This window comes from Aricia agestis, chromosome 5 (assembly GCF_905147365.1).
Source record: "Aricia agestis chromosome 5, ilAriAges1.1, whole genome shotgun sequence".
NCBI lineage: Eukaryota > Metazoa > Arthropoda > Insecta > Lepidoptera > Lycaenidae > Aricia > Aricia agestis.
This window is the reverse complement of record NC_056410.1, coordinates 4,240,765-4,264,998: the sequence shown is the minus strand read 5'-3', so window position 1 is coordinate 4,264,998 and position 24,234 is coordinate 4,240,765. Positions and strand designations below refer to the sequence as shown.

At 38.5% G+C, this 24,234-nt stretch overlaps 2 protein-coding genes across 2 annotated transcripts; one reads left to right on the top strand and one right to left on the bottom strand.

Annotated features, from left to right (window-relative positions):
* The first annotated feature begins 82 nt into the window (after positions 1-82).
* On the top strand, positions 83-3,348 carry LOC121726753 (protein SGT1 homolog). The gene is made up of 6 exons (XM_042114237.1): positions 83-225; positions 328-444; positions 601-802; positions 1,451-1,536; positions 2,212-2,316; positions 3,157-3,348. The coding sequence occupies exons 1-6, from the start codon at positions 193-195 to the stop codon at positions 3,262-3,264; spliced, it is 651 nt and encodes a 216-aa protein (XP_041970171.1). The 5' UTR covers positions 83-192; the 3' UTR covers positions 3,265-3,348.
* Positions 3,349-4,901: 1,553 nt separating this feature from the next.
* LOC121727054 (transmembrane protein 145-like) lies at positions 4,902-23,753 on the bottom strand. The gene is made up of 18 exons (XM_042114732.1): positions 23,742-23,753; positions 23,505-23,615; positions 22,790-22,939; positions 20,842-20,978; positions 17,850-17,856; positions 16,942-16,964; positions 14,825-15,116; positions 12,124-12,315; positions 11,765-11,849; positions 11,425-11,646; positions 10,765-10,937; positions 9,765-9,896; positions 9,187-9,274; positions 8,585-8,658; positions 8,333-8,407; positions 6,432-6,523; positions 5,699-6,144; positions 4,902-5,044 (listed from the first exon to the last, which is right to left on the bottom strand). Exons 1-18 carry the CDS (start codon positions 23,751-23,753, stop codon positions 4,902-4,904), a joined length of 2,454 nt encoding a protein of 817 aa, XP_041970666.1.
* Between the last annotated feature and the right edge of the window lie 481 nt (positions 23,754-24,234).

Genomic DNA, 24,234 nt, shown 5'->3' with positions numbered 1-24,234 from the left:
AAGCATAGATAATACGGGAAGACCGTAAAAAAACCTTTAAAGATCTTTCTGGAAATTCAAAGCTGGCAATATCGAAAAAACTGTCACAACAAAAACACAAAATTCATTCGGATTCTATTTTGGTCATAAAATTGTGCATTTCATTGTATTCTAGAAAGAAATAAAGCTTATTCTACAAAATACTTCAGCAGGATGAGTGAAAGTAATAATGCGGCCACTAAGGAGGTATAAATTATATTTTAAATTGATGTAAACTCTGTTGAAACAAGTGAAATGATAAAGTGCAATTTCTTTTGTACTTAATGTTCAATATTCGGCTATTTTCAGGATATAAAACCTAAAATTAAACACGATTGGTATCAAACAGACGCGCTTGTGGTAGTAACGATATTATTAAAAAATGCACCAAGTGATCAAGTGAAAATACAGTTTGGTGAAAGGAGTGTATGTATTACCTTCCATTATTATTTTAACAATAAAACACTATGTCAAAACTATTTTGCATTATGTGCAATAATAAATAATATTAATATATTGTTTAATTAATTTTAAAATAAAGTTTCCTCTTTAATAGTAATAAATAAAATAACCTAATTTCAGTTATCAGTGTCCAGTCCAATTCCAAATTCTGACTCCGAATACAGCTTAGAACTAGAACTGGCCCATGAGATTATTCCATCAATGTCCACATATGTAGTTAGTCCATCCAAAATTGAAGTTAAACTTCGCAAGAAAGAAGGTCTAAGGTGGAATCTATTGGAAGGAGAGGGCAAAGATGAAAAAATTAAAGCAATTCCACAGGGTATGTATGTTACATCCCAGTAAATGTGTGAATTTGAATTTGTGTAATCTACTTGCATAACAACATAAATTTAACTTTTGGCCTTTGGCTGCTTGCAGAAATATTGATTTCTCATACTTGATAAAATTAGCCAAGTGCAAGCCCAACTCGCACATGTAGGGTTCCATGCTGTAATATAGTAAAAACAGGCCAAAAACATATACATATTTATTTTAATAATTTTATTATAAATTAATAAAGTAGACCCATGCAATTGAGGATTCTATGAAAATTTCAACTACACACCTGTTGCCTGGTGCCAAAAAAATCGTGTTGTATGGGAGCCCCTTTAAATATTAATTGTATTTTGTTTTTAGTATTGTTATAGCGGCAACAGAAATATGCAATCTGTAAAAATTTCAGAAGTCTAGCTATACCGGTTCTTGAGATACAGCCTGGAGACAGACAGACAGACAGACGAACAACATTAAACAACATCGAAGTCTCAGTAATAGGGTCCCGTTGTTAACCTTTGGGTATGGAACCCTAATAATATAATTGATATTTATAGCATACAGATAAATTATTATATGTGACTTGCGGTAACTAGACCTGCTCGGTGCTCATACCACTTTAATAAGTGTACCTACTTTCTTTTTTAATTTTCAGCGGTAATTGATGCTTCTGGTCCTCAACAGCCACCAAAAATATTTAGAAAAGATTGGGATAAAATTGAGAAAGATATTATAAAAATGGTAAGTTTTGGGACATTAGCCCCCTTACTAATAAACGTTGTATAAGCTTTGAATAGTATACAGTGTTTTGTTCCTGTCACACAAGTGTCATTTTTAATTGGATTGAAGAAGACAAAACACTGTATAACTATTCAAAGCTTATACAGCGTTTATTAGTAAGGGGGTTAGTGTAAAACTAATCGCACATTTGTCAGAACAAATACGCGTACACGAAATGTTGCGTGTATGGCATGTGTGGGCTTTTTTTTAATATGAAATAAGGGGGCAAACGAGCAAACGGGTCACCTGATGGAAAGCAACTTCCGTCACCCATGGACACTCGCAGCATCAGAAGAGCTGCAGGTGCGTTGCCGGCCCTTTGAGAGGGAATAGGGGAGGGTAGGGATGGGAAAGGAAGGGAATAGAGGAGGGTAGGAAAGGGAATAGGGTAGGTGATTTGGCCTCCAGTAAACTCACTCACTCGGCAAAACACAGCGCAGGCATTGTTTCACGCTGGCTTTCTGTGAGAACGGTCTGTGTGGATTTCTCCGGTCGAGCCGGCCCATTCGTGCCAAAGCATGGCTCTCCCACGTATTATTTTTTTTGGTTTTATGGTTTTAATTTGTTATATGAAATAAGGTTTCTCATCTTAAATGATATTGACAGACAATACCTTTACCTTTCTTTCTTTTTTAGGAAGAAGAGGAAAAACCAGAGGGAGATGCTGCAATTAATGCTCTCTTCCAGAAGATATATGGAGAGGGATCAGACGAGGTCCGACGAGCTATGAATAAAAGCTTTGTATGTATATTTATTACGTTATATTTGTATCGATATTTTACTTAACAGACTGGCAGAGGTGGTAAAAGAGATAATAGTTGTTTTTATTAAAAATATGACAGGGATCAGGGACTGCCGCGGTAAAGGTATTGAATAGCATTTTTAAATGCAATTATAATTCGCATACGTCTCACACGCACACAAACACCGGGAACCAACGCGCAACGCCACACCAACGTCGACGAGTGGGGGGACGGTAGGGGGTGGGGGAGTTCGTAAGCGTGTTTACACACGGCACCGCGGTAAAGAATCGCCGCCGCCGCGTGAAAAGGGCCCATAGAAATGTATGCAGTGGCGTGTGTGTAAACAGCCTTATGGAATTTTTCGATTCGTTGGCCGCGCTCAAAGCTCGTGATAAAAGCTATGCAATAGCTCAGAGTTTCTCAAACTTTCGGATCCACGAACCCCTGTTACAATTTACAGGTAACAGCGAACCCCTTACTAACTAATGAAAACGCATAAAGTGCCAAAAGAGTGCCGCGCATGCCTATGCCTGATCTTGACGCGAACCCCCTGCCGTCGAATGGCGAACCCCTAGGGGTTCGCGAACCCCACTTTGAGAAACCTTGCAATAGCTTAATATCTTGACGACACCAAAAACTTTATATCCTTGTTGTTGTTCTACCTAGTGTCTTTTACTGAGTAGAAATAGGCACCCTATAATATTTGTATGACTATTTGCTTACCTGAATACAATCGAGTATCATAAGTTCTGACCACAAACTGACATAATTTTTTTCTATGATTCTTTGAGACATCTGAAGACTATAATCATATTTTTGACAATGTTTTAATTCCCAGGTGGAGTCCGGTGGTACCGTCCTCAGCACAAACTGGAACCAGGTGTCCCAGGAGAAAGTGGATATCAAGCCGCCAGATGGACTCGAGTTCAAGAAATGGGAGGTTTAAAGCACAACATTTTTATTTCGTTTTCTACCACTTTCAAATATACAGCAAAATTAATAAGCAATAACTAATATTAATTTGCAATAATATGTATACTGTTTTATTATGCCAATAACATTTTTTTTAATTTCTTTAGAGTAGTTAATTCTTTTTTTTAAATAATGATGAGTTGCAAAAATATAATAGCTTATCCTTAAGAAAAAATAAAGAGATTTAAGACTATACCTAATATAAATATTTAAAACGAATAATGTTCTTTTTTTTTCTTTTTACAATATAAATAAAATAGCTATTAATATATATAAACATAGTATGAAATATAAAATCATGCTACAACTTTTATTTAAAATAATTTATTGAATGAAACAATATTTTTATTGCGACTTAAGTCTTTATAAAAACAGTGAGTGACTAGAAAACATTTCTTAAATCTACCACGAAATATGAAATTAATATCAAAGTGTGCTAATTGATATATTTTTTAATGGCAAGAAATTGGAACAGTCATAAAATATGAACATAAAACATTCTCAAATAAGTATACTTATTTCAAAGTCAGTTTGCATAGAGGGAATTCTGTCTATCCCATAAACTGCACATAATTATTTTCTTACTCTGTGTTAAGTGAAACTGACGTTTTCCAATTAAGAAGTCGAATAGATAGAAATCCTGAAAAACTCGCATTTAGTAATGGAATCAGGCGTTACTTTGCGGAAATTCATAGCTTAAAATTTAATTTGTTATTATTTTTAGCAATATTCCGCGAAATAAACTTCCACCTTTAAGTAAATGAGTGAGTGTACGCATAGGCATGCGTACAGCACCTCCCTCCTCCCACACTGCCTATGCGTACACTCGCATGCAAGAACCTGCAAACACCACCACCACACAAGCAATAATGTTGGCAAATCCGTGCAAGGCCCCTCACCACCTTGCAGGTTGAAAACCTCGACGCGCGTTTCGCCCCAACACCGGAGCATCCTCAGGATGTGGACTCTACGAACGTTAACGGACGTTGTTTGTAGAGTCCCATAAGTAGTTTAGTTTAACAGTTTGAGCGTGAAGAGGTAATGGGGTGAGGACAGACCACTTTCGAATTTGTAATATAAATTATAAAGTATAGATGGATTATTAAAATTGACCTTACTTGCGCCAATCTAGGTTGAAAGTTGAAATTTCATGCATCTCTCTCACTCTTCGTATTTATGAAAGAAGAAGCGATAACGCACGCTGGCGCTTAGGTATAGATAGGTCTTAGTGAACGAAATGAAAAAATGTGGGCCAGAGTCCAGACGACGTATTTTTCTAAAATGATGATAATGCATACAGTGTCCCGTTTTAAATGTGCCAAAACGAATGGAACAGGACTGGAAATGATATTCTACTAGATAACGGCCGCAACTCCGTTGCACCAAAATTCGTTCATCGCGCGGGAACCGTACATTTCTTCAAAAGTATCCTATGTCGTTTCCAGGGACATAAAGTATTCTTATAACAAATTTCCGCAAGATCGTTACAGCGGTTGGGGCGTGAAGAGGTAACAGACAGGCAGACACACTTTAGCATTTATAATATTAAGTATTGATTGAAAACAACGTTTTTTCTATGCGAATGGAACACTGGTATAAAACCATAGTTTGTTAACGTGTAGTCACAGTGAAGATGTCGACTGGAGATTTGTACGTTTTCTCGTGGCCTTCGTGTATGGTCCCCATGTCTGTTGAGTTAACAGATGGTCGCCGAGTGAGCGACGGCCTTTTCGTAATGGACGCCTCGGAGGTGTCTAAAAAAAAAGTATCACTATGACATATCTAAATCAGATAGCCTAAAAATGTATCACTATGTATGTAAAACAGTAGGATTATGACTATAATATCAATTAGAGATACAGCCGGCATATTATGATATCAATACATCAGTTTTTTTTTTATTAAAAAATAATAATCTTATTATGTATTTAATACAACGTTTTAGTTAAAAGCGATGCACAAACGCGACTTACAATGACTATTTTACTTAGTTGATAGTTGTATCTTTCATTTTCTTTTTTTTAATGAAATAAGGGGGCAAACGGGTCACCTGATGGAAAGCAACTTCCGTCGCCCATGGACACTCGCAGCATCAGAAGAGCTGCAGGTGCGTTGCCGGCCTTTTAAGAGGGAGTAGGTTAATAGGTAAGGGGAGGATAGGGAAGGGAAGGGAATAGGGTAGGGGATTGGGCCTCCGGTAATCTCACTCACTCGGCGAAACACAACGCAAGCGCTGTTTCTCGCCGGTTTTCTGTGAGGACGTGGTATTTCTCCGGTCGAGCCGGCCCATTCGTGCCGAAGCATGGCTCTCCCACGTCAAAACGCACGATTCTATAATATTGTAACTGTTCTAACTGTGGAAAAGAGATAGCAATAAAATATTCATGTGCGAGTAAAAGAGACAAGACCTTTACCTTCTTCGCTAGTTTTCTTCTGCATGGCGACGACACACGGGCCCTTCGCCAGCGACCACGAGGGCACACTTATCGGCTCCAAAATGTTTCGTCTCGACCTCATTACGTTCGGCAGGTCGTTGACGTTCTCGAAGCCGTTGGTCGTTTTTTCATCTGGCAACATCAGTCCATTTTTGACAGGTCCGTTTTTGACATCTCCGTTTTGGATACTCTTTATTTGATTCTCCACAGTAAATATTTCCTTCTTATCTGTGATGCTGGGATTGATGTCGTCCGATGTGTTTGTGTCTGTGCTGTCCTGTTTGACGACTCCGTTCCCGGTTATGGAGTCGATTCTTTTGGGAACGCCGTTCAGTTTCGGCGTTCCGTGGCCTATTGATAGGGGCGGAGCGGTAGCCATGTACTGACTGTAAATGTTGCCGATCAGCTCTTCTGTGCGTCTGAAACACGTTAAATTTCATTAAAGGAGCTAGGCAGGAATACAAAATCTTAACCGTAATATTATGGAATGTCAAATGTATGTGTCATGATTTTTATACTAAATAACTTTCGTTATGCGGCCGTTTATAAATCACGTGATCTTTTTGTTGTTGTTTGTTTGTTGTTGCTTAACTTCAACCCCTCCCCCTTCTCAGCCTAAGTGATAAGTACATAAAGAGGTTTGAGACTTATGTGTACACAGACATTTATAATTATATAAGCCTTTAATATATTGACTATTAGGTACCGTGTGAGGGGTATGATAACAGTTTGCGCAGCGCCGCCGCCCGGATGGTACGCGTTGGGGCCAAACGTATCGATGTTAGAACCACCTATGACCTGCAAATAACACTTGTAAATCCTTATCTCCACATATAAATTCGATTAGGGTGAGACCGCACTAAGCGGAACTACGCGACATTTCACTACAGTACACAGGGATATGAAGACGTGTCGCACCGCTTCGCTGCAGTGCAGCCCTGGATTTATAATTAAGCCGTATAGGCCGCGGCCTAGGGGCGGCATCGTCCTAGGGCAACTGCAGATTATGAAGAGGCGGAAATAAAGTGACCTACACTCATAAAATGTCTAAATCCGGCACTGCTGCAGTTAGGGTGTTTATGTCTAATATACAGGGTGTAACAAAAATAAGTGATAATACTTTAGGGTGTGTGCGTGTTCCTTGTAGAGAGTTCACTGTGAAAGTAGCAGCGCTGAAAGATGAATTTTTTTCACTTATATATGGGCAAGGGCCCGAGCGTCACGAGTTTTCCCATACAAAAGTGAAAAAAGCATTCGTCTTTCAGCGCTGCTACTTTTACAGTGAACTCTCTACAAGGAACACGTACACACCCAAAAGTATTATCACTTATTTTTGTTACACACTTCAAAACATAAATAACATTATTACTTATCAGCCCATCTTTAACATAGACCGCCTGAATCGGCTGCACTATAACATCAACAAAACAAAATAGGTACCTTCTTAAAATTGGTAATAATTAACAAACAAATATCTTCTTAACTTATATTAATACTTAATCAAATAAAAAAGTTGGTATTTTAATTACCTTGTTGGTAATAAGTAATAAAAAAATAAACATTCAATATTTAAACACCTGTTTCAATAAAATAAAACGATCGATTGTTCGATTAATCGATTTCGATGTTACAACACTACTCTCCAACCGTCTTACGGTTTTTCGATCAGCACAAGAATCTGACGCGAGTTTCACAGTTTTTACCCATCCCACAAAAGTGCTCAAGGCCGCTTAGGAAGTTTTCACTTCAAAAGGAAACATTATATACCAACTATTTGGCTTCTTTACAGATTACAATTTTTTTTAATTTAGTTGAATAATTTGATTTTCATTGAATTTTATTTTTTTGTTATTGTTAGGGCCGCGGCACACCAGAATGGCAGCGGCAATTGAGTTTCAAATTATTAATCATGTATCAAGTTTTACATTTACTTGTCCAGTTTACGTCATCTAGTTATTGAAATAAAAAACTGGTTGACAATCAAATTGAAAAAATAAGAAAATTTTAAATTTCTCATCGATAACTCCATCTAGATTCTACTGAATTGAAAATTAAAATGAATCAACTAAACTGTTTTAAAAGCACAGAAGGAACGCCACCATAGACAGTTCGCGTTCGGGGCTCCGAGCCTCCGACTCCGAGCCAGAAGTCCAAACTCCAAACGTAATGTCGGATTTTGCATGACTATAAAATAATCGATTATTAATCGATTATTTTTAACAAAAAAATCGTGTATGATAATCGATTTTTATTAAAATAAAAATCGTTTTTTAATCGATTTTTTTCATAATAGATTATTTTTTCACATCCCTAGCTGCAGTGTAGTTACGCCTAGTGCGGATCCCCTTTAGCGTTACGTTAAAAAACAGGACCATTATAGAACAATTTTCATATTGGCACTAATTACTCATTTTGAAATTAACACAAAATAATATAGACTAACTGCCGAAATCAGAGATGTATATTAATAACTTAATTGCTACTTAATTGTAATTAAAGGAAGATTTTGACATAAGCCTTTTTACAACATTATATCTGTCAAATTCTTAATTACATTGAAGGGTAATCATAATTAAACGTCTCTGAGAGCGGCCAGTAGAGACTCACCTCCATTACACCTATCTGAGTCGTTCTCACGTGGTAAGGGAAGTTCTTGTTGGCAAACACCGGCAGGGTGAGCAGCTGAAAATTAAGACAGAATCCATTAATTTTCTGTATGCTCTGCATGTCTTTCAATAATCTCTAAACAATCAAAATAAAAAAGTTCAGCAGTATCGAAGCTTATTTAGATCATGCCTATTAGGTTCAAGACTCAGGCGGAGCCGTCGCGTCAGTAGCAACCGATATTGCCATATTTACCAAAAACATGATGTGACCACAAAACGTTATAAGCAGTAGGACGGCGGTCACCACGCTCTCTCTCACCCACTTGTCTGAAACAGATTTGAAAAAAAAACTACCTATAGACAATCCACATTCCAAGGATATAAACTACGTAACACCACATTCGATCTAATTACTAAGGTTGGATTGCACCAGAGGCGTGGTTAAAGTTAAAGTTATGGTCATAGTTAAGGCTAATTTAACTTTAACCTTAACTTTGACCACTGTCTTGTGTAAAGGAGAACTGTCAAAAATGGCGGTTTTGTATGATGACAGCGTTAGTTCCTTTTTTCGCCACGTGCATTTAAAGTCTTGTCGAGCTCTATGGTTATGGTTAAATATAGCGTCTTGATGGCGTCCATTTAACCAAAGATTTGACATTTTGCATTGTAGTTAAAGTTTAAAGTAAGTTGGTGCAACCCACCCTTAATGGCTAACAGGTCCAAATATGCGTTTTAGCAAGATAATAAGAATTAGGAATCAAAGAAATAGATACTTACATAATATTGCATAGTGTATAAATACTTTCGCAGTATAATGTGTCTCTAGTTTAACTCAAAATAAAAACTTGTACTTACCAACATAAGAGTTGGCTATCAGAATGAAAAGCGGACCAGCGTAGAACCACATCGTCCCGCAGATGAAAAATGGGCAGTAAAACGTGTTCTGAAACAGTCAAAACAACGTAAGTATCAATCATTATAGCACGCTATTTTATATTGATACGTTGAAGAAACTACGTTGCCTATCCCGAACCGGTGGTAGGCAACGTAGTTTCTTCGTTCGACTTTTTTTTCAAAAAGTGTATCATGATATCTATATATATAAAAATGGATTTTTAATTGTGTTAGTAACGCTAAAACTCGAAAACGGCTGAACGCATTGGGCTAATTTTAGTCTTAAAATGTTCGTAGAAGTCCAGGGAAGGTTTTAACGTGAACACGAAGTTCACCGGGACAGCTAGTTTTGAATAAAAAGATATTTTATTTATTTTTATTTATTTATTTATTTTGTCCGCCAAACTCTAAATCTTTGTCTATCTCACCGCGCACACACAATATCGCGCGAATTTATTCATCCTGGCATCCTGTTATGAGAATTCGAAGTTCTATTTCAGATACTTCAACATTAGCCACTGTATAGCAAGTTAGTTTACCTTCTGCGGGAACTTCTTAACGGTGAAGAAGGTGGCGTATGCGAAGGCGCACCACGCGCCGACTCGCAGCACGATGAGGCCGTAGCCCGCCAGGCTCTCGTACAGGTACAACACCTCGCCGGGGTCGAACCCCTGTCGGTTATTAGGGGTTATTACGGTCATGTGCCACATGATGATTTAGATATGATGTATGTTTAAATGGGCCATTCGATATTTAAATATGCCACTCAAAACCGCCAGCGGCAAGTTTATCACTTCAATCTATACTAATATTATAAATGCGAAAGTATCTCTGTCTGGCTGTCTGTCTGTCTCGTTTTCACGCAAAAGCTACCGAACCGATTGTAATGAAATTTTGTACACAAATAGTCTAAAGCCTGAGAAAGGACATGGGCTACTTTTTAACTGGAAAAAATAGTTGTAAGGGGGTGAAAATGCGTAAATTTGTTTAAATTAAGTTAGTTCTAAAATTCATAATAGATTGCTCAAACGTCTTTCTATAAGAGGTGGTATCATCTTGCATCAGGTTTTCCGATTTTTTCGATTCTTATTTCTTTGTTACGTTATTATTAAATAACTCAGTACTTTATCTATGCAGTGACGTAACCTTAAACCTATCAATGATAAATAATTTATGGGTAAAGTTGTGTAATTGGGGGGCTAAATGTACTTTATTTAAAAAAAAAAAAATGAAATAAGTTATGTGCACACAGCACACTGTACAGCTGTTTTTTGGGTGTTTTGATTTAAGGAAGTACTAGGGTTTTTTTTATAAAAGCTTTTGACACCTTTGTTGACATCACGTGCTATAAACTGAAGTCCACGCGGACGAAGTCGCGGGCAACAGCTAGTACATCCATATGACTTTGTAAATAATGTCATATGCCATATATTTTTCTTTCGCTTCTCCGAACTCTTCTAACGCTATATTTGCATCACGTTGTATTCCTAAACTTAATTGATAATAAATATAACAAAGCATAGTAGGTAAAAAAAATACCTTAGCCTGATATATGAAAAGGATGACGTATGTGAGGATGTAGCAGCACATGAAGATGGTCAGTTTCACGGTAAAAGACACCTTCAACCGACCGCGAGTGATGGTGTAACCTTTAGCCATCAGAAGCAGCAGCAAAATGAATGTCGTCTCCGATATGCCACAGAAGAATTGACCTGAGAAACAGAACACACTTGATAGAATGTGCAGGTACGGGCGCGTAGCGTAAATATGATGCGTTCAGAGCCCACCGCTACTTGTTTCTTTCACATGAGTGTGAAGATATTGCAATCGCATTATATTATTACATAAATGTTTTCGTGTTAAAAACTACAATAGATTGAGAAATAAATTATTAGTTTGCTTATCGAGTGTGGCTAGAGATTAACCTCTTACAAATGGATCTGTATGCGTCACATACTTATGCAATATTTGTGCTTATTTTTCTCTTTATAACATACCTATATATTATGAAGAAAAAAGCATTATTAACAACACTTGGCGTTTTCACATAGCATTTGTATTACTCGCGCACGCATACTCGTAAGCACATACGCATACACGTACGGGCGGTACGCACGTACGCATACAGAGACGTATATATGCACACATAATCTGTTCTACGTCTACGTTTCGATTAAATAAAAGCCATACAACAGATACCTGTGACTTTAGCAGGAATATGTTCGATACCGTACGTCGCGTATCGTATCCAAGCCAGACTCTGCAGCATTACGCCGCAGTGTTGTGTCACTATCGATATCAGGAACAGCTTGTACGTGGAGTGTAATAAATGGCGAGACTTGAGTTCCACGCTGCACATCACTACCGCTACCATCACTATCACGTACGCAAATGTGTACGCTATCAGAATGGGAAGTACGTCTGAAAAATACATTACATATTAAAGGTTTGGTATGCGTAAAATATTTGTAAGATTTTAATCAAATTGTACTATTTTTTTAAATGACAATGTTAGGTTATTAGACCTCAAAATACTCACAGAACTCATCAGCAGAAAAGTGTTCATGCCAAAAGTCACCTCTGGGGCCGTTGGTCATTAGAAATTTATACTTAATTTCTAGACCCTGAAAATATTAATCAACTGTAATTACAATTTGGTTAAAATTAAAATGTGTGCAAAAATATAAGTCGCAAAATAGCAGTAGGTTGTAATGAAAGTATAAGTAGAAGCATATCTATTGTGGCTGTTATTTGAATGTTACGTCAGATAATTAAAACAAGGTTACACGGACGTAAAAAAAATACTTTTTTTACGTCTGTGCAAGGTTATTGATGATCGCCCGCCGAAGAAAGCGCTCGTACAACTCTGACTTCCCAGAACCCTAGTTCTATACATACCTTAGGGCTGTCACAGTTGCTGACAGCTATAAACCACCAGCGCTCCCTGGCGGAGCGGAAGCGGCGCGAGTTGCGGCAAGTCACCACGTACCGCTCCGTACGCTCGCCCGCACCGGCCCCGCCCCCGTCCGCGTTTAACCGCCGCCGACGGAACCGCTCGTACAGCTCTGACGTAGAGCGTTTGATCTTACGCTAAGTTAGATGGATTCAAATATTAAATAAGTACCTATACTAGCTTAACCGATTCAGTGCGGATGACACGGGAGCCGTGTCATACATGTTTTTAACGTATGGCGTATGACACGTTACCGTGTCATTTAAAAAACACTTGTATCTCCCTCAAATTACACTTTAGAAGGTTCTACTCTGAACAAGCCTATGGGCTTCGCCTCTGAATATTCTGTAAATTGTAAAAAAGTAGGGGCCGTCAACCTTTTTTAAAAGGTGCATTCATTGCGGATTACACGGCAGCCGCGTCTTATATGGGTTTTTAACGTGTGGCGTATGACACGTGAGCCGTGTCATTTAGAAAGCGATTGTATCTTCCTCAAATTATACTTTAGAAGGTTCTACTCCGAACAAAACCGTCCTAATTTTCCACGTAAGACAAGCCTATAGGCTTCATTTCTGAATATTCTGTGAGTTGAAAAAATTAGGGGCTGTCTTATTTTTTAGCCCGGCTCTACGCCCGCCGGACCCCCGCCGGAACGCACTCTGTTCATACATTTTATTGTGGACCCCGCATACTATCAGAATTCTGACGTGTCAAAATGTATTTTTCTGATCAGAAATTCGGATAATGTGCGGCCGGGCTTTTTAGTAGTAAACTGTTAAGAAAATAAAGAAGTAATATTGGGAGCCCCTATTATTATATATTATTTTTGACTTTCAAGATACTTACGTTGACATCAAAGTATTACTATAGTTTGTGCGTTTTATGATGATATGCGTGACACATTATAATTGACAATAGTAGGGAAGTTACCTAACAAAAATTAATCGATAGTTTAAAAATATCGAATCACTTCGTAAAGGAATAGCAATCGAAACTATCGATTTCGTACTGACATTTCCATAGGACATTTCAGTGGTGCCGGCGATTTAAGATGGCCGCCCTTTTTTATCGATTTGATTTCGATTCAACAGAGTCAATCTCCATTGACATAAGTTACGTTTCATGCATATGACATTTTTCAAATGTTTTCGTAACAATAATTTTATACTCCTATTTCACAGTTAATATTTATAATTTTTAATAATAAGTTAGCGTTTAGCATATTTTCATTTTTATTCATTTACAATTATAGGAAACATTTGTTTCTGTAGATGGAATATAATTTATTACATTTTGATTTTTTTTGTTTTCTTGTAAAGAAAAACCCGTAGCATGGAACATGAAAACTGTCACCCATATCATCTTAGAACGCACAAACTATAATCCACTAACGATTTTTGTTTTAATCTATTGTTTCTTTCGAAAATATTTCTAACTAGCTGTTTCCGCAAACTTCCTTATCCATAGGAATAAAACTTTTTTCTGCATTTAAAAGTGGTTTTGTACCTTAGCTTTATTACTGGAACCCAATTATCGTGCTTATAAAATTTATCGAAAATCGAAATAATATTATATAGAGAAAACTTAGTTTTGATGTATGGAATTGGCTAGTTGATATTTTCTTTATTTCCTCATGATTCCCATCATCATCATCATCAAACCACCCTTTTGTGAACCCGGTACCAACTCGGAACCGGATAAATCGGAACAAATACCCTATACAACAAAAGAAAAATTTTGAAAATCGGTTCTCAAGTGGCGGAGTAATCGTTGAACACACATAAAAAAATATCCACAGCCGAACGTATAACCTCCTCCTTTTTGGAAGTCGGTTAAAAAAACTTAACGACTTTCTTTAAATTTATCTGCGAACGTATAATTTACATCGGAAACCCAGATCTATTTAATATACTCATTTTTCTAACTTTGAAACCTACAAAAGGTTTGCAACATCTGACCAAAAAAACCGCTTACCTGCCATTTTCAGGTTAAAACTTAGTAAAACTACTCTAAATCAACTCAAAACAACGTAGCCTTCCGTTAACATCAAAATACAAAACATCAAATAACAGAAAATAGGTTTGGGTTAAATTAAATAAATCAAGTTAATAAACACGTAAAAACGAAGAAAATCAATAAACCTTTTTGAACGGAGCGGGTGACACGGTAGCTGTGTCATCTACTTCTATGGCGTATGACGCGGCTCACGTGTCACGAGAAAATTGTATCCCGCCACGCATGAAAGTCTTCAAAAAGGTGCGCCGCATTGAATCGGTAAGCCGAGCTTTGTGAGGGCTCGCGGCGTCACACCTTGACTGACTAATGATAACACATTTACATAATATTATGAATAAAAATTACTATGTTGAAGCAGAAGCAATAGGCGTGATAATTTTTCCGTAAAATGTAAACATTGCGGAATATACTGGGGCTCGCTTCGCTCGCCCTGATTAAGAAAGCAAGTGTATTAAACGATTTATTTGTACTGTGAGATCATTTTCTTCCTTGATATCTCGCGCATTAGCCGAAAACCGCACCTTCGAACGGATGCAAATAAATCCAGCCTAACACTGTTCAGAAAAAAAATATATAATTTAACCAATGAAGTGTAGTTTTCATAAGAGGAAAAGATGCAATGAACATTACCTTACTGTTATTGGCGCTATCGAACATTAGTTCAACATCTTTAATATTTTCCAACTTGCTACCGTTGTTGGGGGCGATGTTCTCCCAGAATTCGTCTTCAGGCTCGTCGGTTACATTCAAGCTATCGGTTGGTAGCAGCTCAAACCAGACGGTGGAGTTTGTGTTGGGCGTTTTAGGTCTCGGAGTCGTAGTTTTCAGGAATTGGTCGTAGTACGACTGGTCGGACGGTAAATCGGACTTGGTCGTGTTTTTGGCTTTGATCGGTTTTGTTGTAGTTGTTGGTGTGGAAGTGCTGGAAAAATAAATAATTTAATATACGTACTGTTGAATCGATTATTAATCGTGAGCGGGCAATACTAGATGCGTCAGCTCACGCGCATCCCTAGTAGTCAATTTTGATTCGAATTGTATGAAAATTTTACCTTCAAATAAATTTTTTATTATGCTTCCAAAGACGTCCGAAGTCCATTATGAGAGTACATCGTTTCCTTTTCCGATAAGTCGCTATAGATGTCGCTGCTTCCGCTACCATTTTGTGCCATCTTTAGTACCTGCTTCCTGTAACTGATTTTTACCGCACAGAAACAAGCCACCATTTTCGTCATTGTTCGGTTCATAATGGAAAAGGCACCAGGAAGACATTACTGGGACTTCGGACGTCTTTGGAAGCATAATAAAAATTTTATTTGAAGGTAAAATTTTCATATTATGCGTTCCGTTTGACGTCCGAAGTCCATTATGAGAGACTGTTTGTTATCTCCTGGTGGCTTGTATTTCTAGTAAAAATTAAAACGCAACAATGTGATTGAAACAATTTTTTTATAAACAATGAACTTAAAAATATAAAAAATTACAAGTATAAATCAAACTAATCAAAATTACGAATTAGGCTGAAAATATTGTGATAAAGAATTTTCTTCAACAACTTCTCTACTATTAATTTGTTTTAATAGTAGAGTATAGAGAATAATACTTTCTAAAAGTATATTCATGCTGCCAATTTACCTTAGCTAAAATATCATTAACGTGATAATTTTCAACCCAATTTAATGACGAGACTGCTGATCTACAACTTCCAGCTGACGCATTAATGCCAGCCTCGGATAACAATTTCTTTATCCAACCACTAATAATTGCTACAGTAGCTGGTCTTGTAGGACTTCTAGTCGCTAAGAATAAATTTGTAATATTACCTCTGCTGTCCCTTGTCATATTTACTAGAGTACGTAACCAGTGTACTGCATCTATATTCCTATCAGGTGCTGATATAAATGTCCAACTCGATTGCTGATAAGAGGATGAATCAGTCTTTGAGCCGAAAACGGGGTGCAAGGTAATTTTGTTAGAGTTATCAACAAAATGTTGATTGTCAGAATGCAAAAGGCTGAGATCATGTACTCTTCGACCGGAGGACAATAACGAAATAGCAGCTGTGTGCCGAGAAACTTGATACAGGCTATTTAAATTAATTTTTTTTTTTTTTAAATCTAATCAAAATCCTTGCATCCCAAATCGGTAATTTAGGAGGCGCAGGTTTTGTCAAGGAAATAGCTTTTAACATATGTTTTACTAATGGGTTAGCAGAAATCTTAATATTAGATATTGTTTCGCAAACTGAAGCAATAACAGATTTGTGGACAAGAATTGTCCGATAAGAAAGACCATCAGTTAAAAATAGATTACCTAAATATTTAGCTTCATTAGTAGGATTCGGTGAACGAAAATTAAAGCTATTTACTTGACAAAATCTTACCCACCTACTTCAAATAGGGGCATAAGTTTTTATAGTTGATTGTCTCCAACATGAAGACGTGGAGACCATGTATCTATCAGAGCGTCCCACCCGAAATGAGCCAAGCTTCCAGGTGTAACTTGTTGACTTGTGCCGGCGGTAACATTGTCGCCGTGTCCACCAGCGACTCCTACAAATCTCTGAGTTTCACCGGTCGTTTCAGTGCACGATTTTTCAGATCGGGTCTCCAAAAGGGCTTCTTCCACCTGGGTGCTATGAGAATGTACTGGCCTGAGGCGGAATTCAGATGATCTAGAACCCTGGGTATGAGGCTGGGTGATGGGAAGAGCCATGCAAGTCGATAACTCCAGGATCTGCTGAACGCGTCGTGAAAGTAGGCGTTCGAGTCTGACAAGTCTAGCGATACATAGTCTGCTACGACGTGCGCTGTTTGTGACGCGAATAGGTCTAGATCTGGCGTTCCCCACATACTGAACAGCTTGGTCGTTGCCCTGTCTGTCAGGTGCCACTCGGCAGCGGCGCGATTTCTCGACAGGTGATCTGCTTCGTTGTTGAACCGCCCGGGTAGGTGGTGCGGGAGTAGCACGATATTGAGTTGGTCTACTAAGCTCAGCAGCTGCTGTGTTAGATTTAGCAGTTGACGTGATCGCGTTCCTCCTTCGTTTTTTATAAATGACTGTTTTGTTGTCGGTCTGAAGAATTACAGTCTAACCCTGCAGCGTCATTGCTTTGGCGGATATCGCTGCTATTACGGCAAACATTTCCTTTAGATTGCAATGCCACGCCCTCTGGTGTTGCTCCCAATTTCCTTGTTTCGTGTCGTTGTTTACCTGAGCACCCCATTGAATGTCCGACGCGTCGGTGATGACGTGGTTCGTCGACATTCTTTTCAGATGAATTTCCGACTTCTGACTGATGTTCGTTAACCACCATATCAGCTCTGCACGTACCTCCTCTGGATACTGATTTTGCAATTTTGGATACCCGAGTTTGTTGCTGTGTCGCTGTAGTAACCGGCAATGCAACCTTCCACGGTGGGTGATGAAGGTTGCGAAATTGAGGTGGCCTAATAGGCGTAATGCTTGTTTTAGGTTCCACCTGCCGGCTGCGAGTCGTACTCGCAATATTTGACGAACACGTTGTATTTTGTCGGTAGGCAAGGACTTCGTGTTGGATTTGGTGTCCCATACCACTCCCAGGAAGTCTATAATCCTCGTAGGAGTCGTTACAGATTTCTCCATATTGATCGACCAACCCAAGCTGGTCAAGAACTGTACTGCTAGCTTTACCTGTGCTGCCAGTTTTTCTTTGTCCTGATGCACTATCAGATAATCGTCTAGATAGACCACTAACCTTAGACCCTTTTTTCGGAGGATATCTGCCGTCCAGTTCGTTACAGTGGCAAAAATCCGCGGTGCCGCTGCTAGGCCAAATGGCAGGCACGTCATCTGGAGCAGACAACCCTGATAACTGATTCGCAGAAATCTTCTGTGTTGTTTCTTTACAGGGAGGTGAAAGTAAGCCTGACTTAAATCCAATTTTACCATCCAATCCCCCTCGTTGCAGAAAATCGGGCACTCGATGGTGGAACAGACGGAAATGCTTCGGTTGCATGGAACGATTTAACGCCTTGAGATTGAAAATTACACGATTCTTTCCGTTGGACTTGAGAATTATAAATAGGGGAGATATGAATGAAGGCGTCAGAGGAGCCGGTTCTAAAACTTTTAGGTGAATCAAATTTTGAATTTCGGTTGTCATTAACTGACAACGTGGAGTTTGATATTTTGCTAAAATATCTAATGTTGGAAGAACTAGTGGTGGCATTTTGTTGAATGGTATTCTGAGACCCGTTAATCGTTATTAACTGTAAAATTGATTCGGGAGGATTGTAAAGATTCCAAATATTTTGAAAGTGTCTCAGACAGCCGCCGGAAAAAACACAGTCATTTATTTTTATATCCCGACCGCCTACCGTCCGTTTTAAATTTTTTCCCCGCCCAACTTTTTTTAACGGACGAGTTATTTGACTGAAATCGCTCCGAATCTTTGTGATCGGCCTGTTTTGGTCTAAAATTGTTATTTTGTCGGCCGCGAAACGGTTTTGCGTTACTAAAAGAGGTCGAAGGTTCGGGAGATTTTGGCCGGAAGCGGGTAGAATTTGAATGTTTTTGCAATTTATCTACCCCACCAATTTTTTGTATGTACGTGGATAACTGACCCGGTTCAAACATATACTCACAAGAAGGCGGAATTCTACCTAGATCTTCCCTCATATATTTATCTTTGAATTTTTTTATGAGATCTCTACGGCGTAATTCTAAAACTTCGGCTCGTTTTCCGCAAATAATTTGCAATATATCATGAGAAACCGACTTATAATCAGAATCATTACCGAATAATTGATTTAACTTATTATAAATTGAAGAAGAATCAACTTGAACCTCCGAAGAGGCAGGCCAATCGATTAGAGTTTGTAAAGCGCTATTTACGGCTTCATTTTGGGCCAAAAATGCATTAGATAACGCTGCAAAACTACGTTCCATTTGGAACCACCGTAAAGGCGCAAAAGGATCCTCAAGACGACGTAATTCTTCATTAACTCTAAGTTCTGTGAAGGCGGGAAAGGCCACGTACTTTTTCTGAATATCGGTATATCTAACGGCATTCCAATCAAGCGATTCAAATCTTTGCATATCTTTAATTTTATCGACCCGAGCCTGTTTTGCTTTTGGTACGGGTGGATTTTTAACGGCGACGTTCAGATTTACAATACTACCCGCATCTAATTTTGGCGGGCATAAGAACTGTTCACCGGAAATTGATGCATTATTATTTTCTGATAACGGCATATTATGTGTATTTTGCTGCGTTGCCTCCGTAGATACCATGAATTTCGTCATTAAAATGTTGTTTAAATGACTCACCAGTTGCTGTGACAATGCATCAAACCTTTCGTCTAATTCTGCTTAACTAGTACGTCTTCGGCGTTTACTTGGTGGCCCCTCTTGATCTGTAGAGCACTCCGAAGAACTATCACTATCCTCTTCAATAGGCGCGTTTACGTTAACGTCTTTATCACTCATTTTACACTCACAGTTACGTAACGGTAACGGAAGCAAAAATTTAAATTGTTTGAATTTCACTTTCTACTTTAATCTCGAAAGCGATTTAAATTAGATAAAAACTTGCGACAAACTAAATATAATTTTAAATTTAAATAAAATATATATTTTAAACTGCGACCATGCGCTCGGTTCGAAAAACGACGCAACAATGACGAAAATGGTGGCTTGTTTCTGTGCGGTAAAAATCAGTTACAGGAAGCAGGTAGTAAAGATGGCGCAAAATGGTAGCGGAAGCAGCGACATCTATAGCGACTTATCGAAAAAGGAAACGATGTACTCTCATAATGGACTGCGGACGTCAAACGGAACATAATAACAAAAATGGCGGTACGACGCCTTTAGTTTTCCAAAGCGGTGTGATTGTGAATTGTGAATAAAACTTGCTGCATGGCGGATATCCGGCTTTGAAATTCAATGAATTTACTATCAGCACTTATATCCGGCAGATAACAATAAATACGAACGCGACATTGGTAATAAATGCTTTGATTACTTGTTTACTTCTGAATAGAAACAGATTATATTAATTTTATATTTTTTGAAATAAATTATTAAATAAAAAGAGTAAATAAATGTTACGTTACTTATTATTAGTTACCCCTTCTTACAATTTAAAATCGTTAATAATTTGACGAGAGAAAACTCAAAAGCCTCTAGGTACACACACTACCTTACCTAATGCAAACAATCAACTGGCAATACATTTTCGACGCTGGCTACTCTTTATTGGCCCTAGTGAGTACGCAGCTGGTGTACTTGGTGTCGGAATACCAGTGCGACAGCCGCCAACAGCTGTTTTCTGCACCAAACAGCTGTTTTTTTAATTGGCAATACCTTTTAGAGGCTGGCAGCTCCTTGTTGGCCCTGGTGAGTACGCAGCCGGAGTACTCGGTGTCGGGGTACCAGTGCGACAGCCGCACCACCCGGTTCTGACCAGCCCGGTTCAGCACTAAACAGCTGTTTTTTTTTTTCTTTCTGGTAATACCTTTTAGAGGCTGGCAGCTCCTTGTTGGCCCTGGTGAGTACGCAGCCGGAGTACTCGGTGTCGGGGTACCAGTGCGACAGCCGCACCACCCGGTTCTGACCAGCCCGGTTCAGCACTAAACAGCTGTTTTTTTTTTTCTTTCTGGTAATACCTTTTAGAGGCTGGCAGCTCCTTGTTGGCCCTGGTGAGTACGCAGCCGGAGTACTCGGTGTCGGGGTACCAGTGCGACAGCCGCACCACCTGGTTCTGACCAGCCCGGTTAAGCACCGCCTCGCGCTCGCGGCAAGTCTGAAAATTTTTAAAGGAGGATGTAACTTCAGTTCGTGCTGTCGCAGTCGCATTATTTGGTGAGCGACGTCTATTCGCTTTAACGGTTAATGTTATACGCTGCGTCTATCTGAACACTACCGGAGATCATTTTTGACTTAGGTAAAAAAGCAAGATGCGTCCTTTCTGGAATAGATTGTGAGCCTTTGACGCATTAAAATATTTTAAAGCAAACAGTACAGCCGCGAAAAATTAATAATTTGCATTATTATCAGAGCTTACAGTACGGCCATCGTGAGTCGTGAGTCGTGACCCTCTTCACAACTTTCCCTTTGGTGACTGACAAGATTATGTATAGCAAAACATCTCCCTAAAAGCATTAGCAACGTACCATCGAAGAAATTGAATCGTAGGCAGCTGACAGACCTACATCATTTGGTCGAGTTATGTCAATATGTTGTGATGTCGGCTGGGCAATTGTCACAACGCGATCAAATCACGTAGGTACGAGGGCTGCTATTTATGTATCCGGAATTAAAAAAAGAAACAAACATATATCATTTAATATGGTTTTATTGCTTTTCAAAATATTCGGTGCGATGATCGACATACGCTGGAACCAATTTTCATAGCACTTTTTCCATTCTGATTGAGGTATCTCCAAAACGTGCATTTTGAACGCATCAACAGCCTCTTCGCGGCTCGAAAAACGTTGACCACGTAATTTGTTCTTCGCGTATGGAAATAAAAAGAAATCGTTAGGTGCCAAATCAGGGCTGTACGGCGGATGACCAGTCAATTCGATCTTTTGACCCTCCAAAAACTGAGTTGTTTCAGCTGAGGTGTGACAGCTAGCATTGTCGTGATGTAATATGATTCTGCGTTGTCGGTTGTCCTTTCTTATTTCTTCAAAGACTTCTGGTAAACAAATGGTCGTATACCATTCAGAATTAACCGTTTTACGATTCTCTAATGGCACTGTAGCCACATGTCCATTAATTCCAAAAAAACAGGCGACCATTTGCTTCAAAGTACTTTTTGCACGAGTAACTTTTGTTGGTTTCGGCTCATCTTGGAACACCCACACCGTTGACTGTTGTTTAGTTTCGGGGTCATATGCATAGATCCAAGATTCATCACCTGTGTAGATATTATAAACGGCTTTTGACGTACCACGGTTGTATTTTTTTATCATTTTTTTGCACCAATCGACACGAGTCCGTTTTTGATCGATTGTCAAGTTGTGCGGAATCCAACGCGAACATATTTTTTTTACAGCCAAATGTTCGTGTAATATCTTATGTATGCTCGTCATACTTATGTCTAAGGACGCCTCTATCTCGCGATATGTAACATGACGATCACGCATTATTAGTTCCCGCACAGCATCTATATTTTGTGGGACAACAGCTGTTTTTGGGCGACCTTCTTTATTTTCATCCGTGAGCATAGACCGCCCACGATTAAACTCACTGTACCAGTGATAAACAGTGGTTTTTGATGGTGCTTCATCTCCAAAAGTTGCGGTGAGTTGAATAAAGCACTGTTGTTGATTAAGCCCACGCCGAAAATCGTAGTAAATCATTGCACGAAAATGTTCACGCGTTAAATCCATGGCAAATGAAGACACGCAATTTTCAAAATGACGCCACAATGGAAAAATAATTGACAGTCACATGAAACAAAATGTATTCTTCAACCAAAGAGTTCTATTTTCAAATGTTGTAATTACTTTTTAAATATTGTTCTTGTAAGTGGCCAGTTCCGGATACATAAATAGCAGCCCTCGTACGCCTATGAATCAACTTCTCTGAATTCTGATAGTAGTTTACCTTGCTACTGTGATACACGGCAGGCCACTGGCTGTCGTCATCATAGTACAGCAGCAGGTTGGGAGTGCCGGCGTCGCGCTCGAACTCGATCAGGTACTCGAACTGACCGTCTAGCGACAGGAAACAGAAACGCGCCAGAAACGCCCAGTTCTGAAAATGATCGGGATAAACAATTCACTTACACAATAGTGCCGGATAGGCTATCCACAACTTTCTTAACAGATTCTCCATACTCTATCTGTCAAGTTAAGTGGTGGATAGCCTATCCGGCGCTTATCAGGAAGTGGTAAAACAGACCCTTATTGTTTTTAATCCTGCCATTATGACGCCAATATAATTGTTGATTGAAAAGTCAATAGGCGAAATTTTGTAGCAGGTAGAGCAGTGTGATGGATCTTCGTTTACATTTATAAACCAAAATTGAAATTGAGTACTTGAGTACCTCTCGTATTGCAATATTATTGAAAGGACCAGTAATACCCTAAACTCTAAAGCGTCATTAATCATTATGTTGCAGGCTAGGTTCGTCCTTTGTCCTTTGTTAACAGTCTGGCTGTTTTTCCAGTGGTATAAAACACAGGCCTTTGCATCCGTTGTGGATGGTTTATACAGTATTTTCGAGCGAGTAATTTTCTCGTGACAAAATGACAAACATACATCCCCACATATTTTTAATAGTAGTAGTTATCATGTCACTATTAAAAGTTTTTAATACCTCCTTCGTGTTGATTTGTCCCTCAACCCACTTCCCGTTCGCGACTCCTAGCAACACTCCAACAAGATATAGGATCAAACATCCTGTTGCCAGGATCATATTGATTGGATTCTGAAAATTAAATACAATTAAGTTCTTTGTTCTATCACAGCATAATATTAAGTTATAGGTATATACTTTATCTATATAACTATTTGATACTGAAATAATGTTTTAATTTCATGTTTAGGTACTTACGTCCATCAACATTTTAGATTTTTTGCAATATTTATATATGCCTATTTAAGACATTAAAAATAAACAATTCTAAAAATAATTACTTAATGGAACGAAAAATACAAAGAAATAATTGTATCTTTCACACACGGACGTAAAAATTTTACGTCTGTGCTTTCACATGGAATATTTTTGAATAGAATAAGTTTTGTAAAGGTTTTTTTGCTAATAAAAAGCTAAGTATTAATGATTATTATGATCACTATTTTTACTGAAAAACAAAAGAATATTCTTACCGATTGGCAACTATCTATGCGTTATTCGCCGTCCACTGTTTATCTTCCGATAGTTTACTAGGTTTGTTGTGGCCACGTTGCCATGGTAACGTAATTAGAAAATTAGGGTCCAGTTGTACGACTCTCGGTTATCGCTTGTCGTTACATCATGTCTTCTCTTTCATAAATACGGATAACGAACGGGATAACATGATTTAACCGGTGATTTAATCAACGAT

Coding starts and splice junctions, on each gene's coding strand:
- LOC121726753 (XM_042114237.1), top strand. CDS start 193: ATGAGTGAAAGTAATAATGCGGCCACTAAGGAG. Junction 803..1,450: donor AATTAAAGCAATTCCACAGG/GTATGTATGTTA, acceptor TTTAATTTTCAG/CGGTAATTGATGCTTCTGGT. Junction 1,537..2,211: donor AGAAAGATATTATAAAAATG/GTAAGTTTTGGG, acceptor TTTCTTTTTTAG/GAAGAAGAGGAAAAACCAGA.
- LOC121727054 (XM_042114732.1), bottom strand. Junction 22,940..23,504: donor GACAAATCAACACGAAGGAG/GTATTAAAAACT, acceptor GATCATTTTCAG/AACTGGGCGTTTCTGGCGCG. Junction 8,408..8,584: donor GTGGTCACATCATGTTTTTG/GTAAATATGGCA, acceptor CTTAATTTTCAG/CTGCTCACCCTGCCGGTGTT.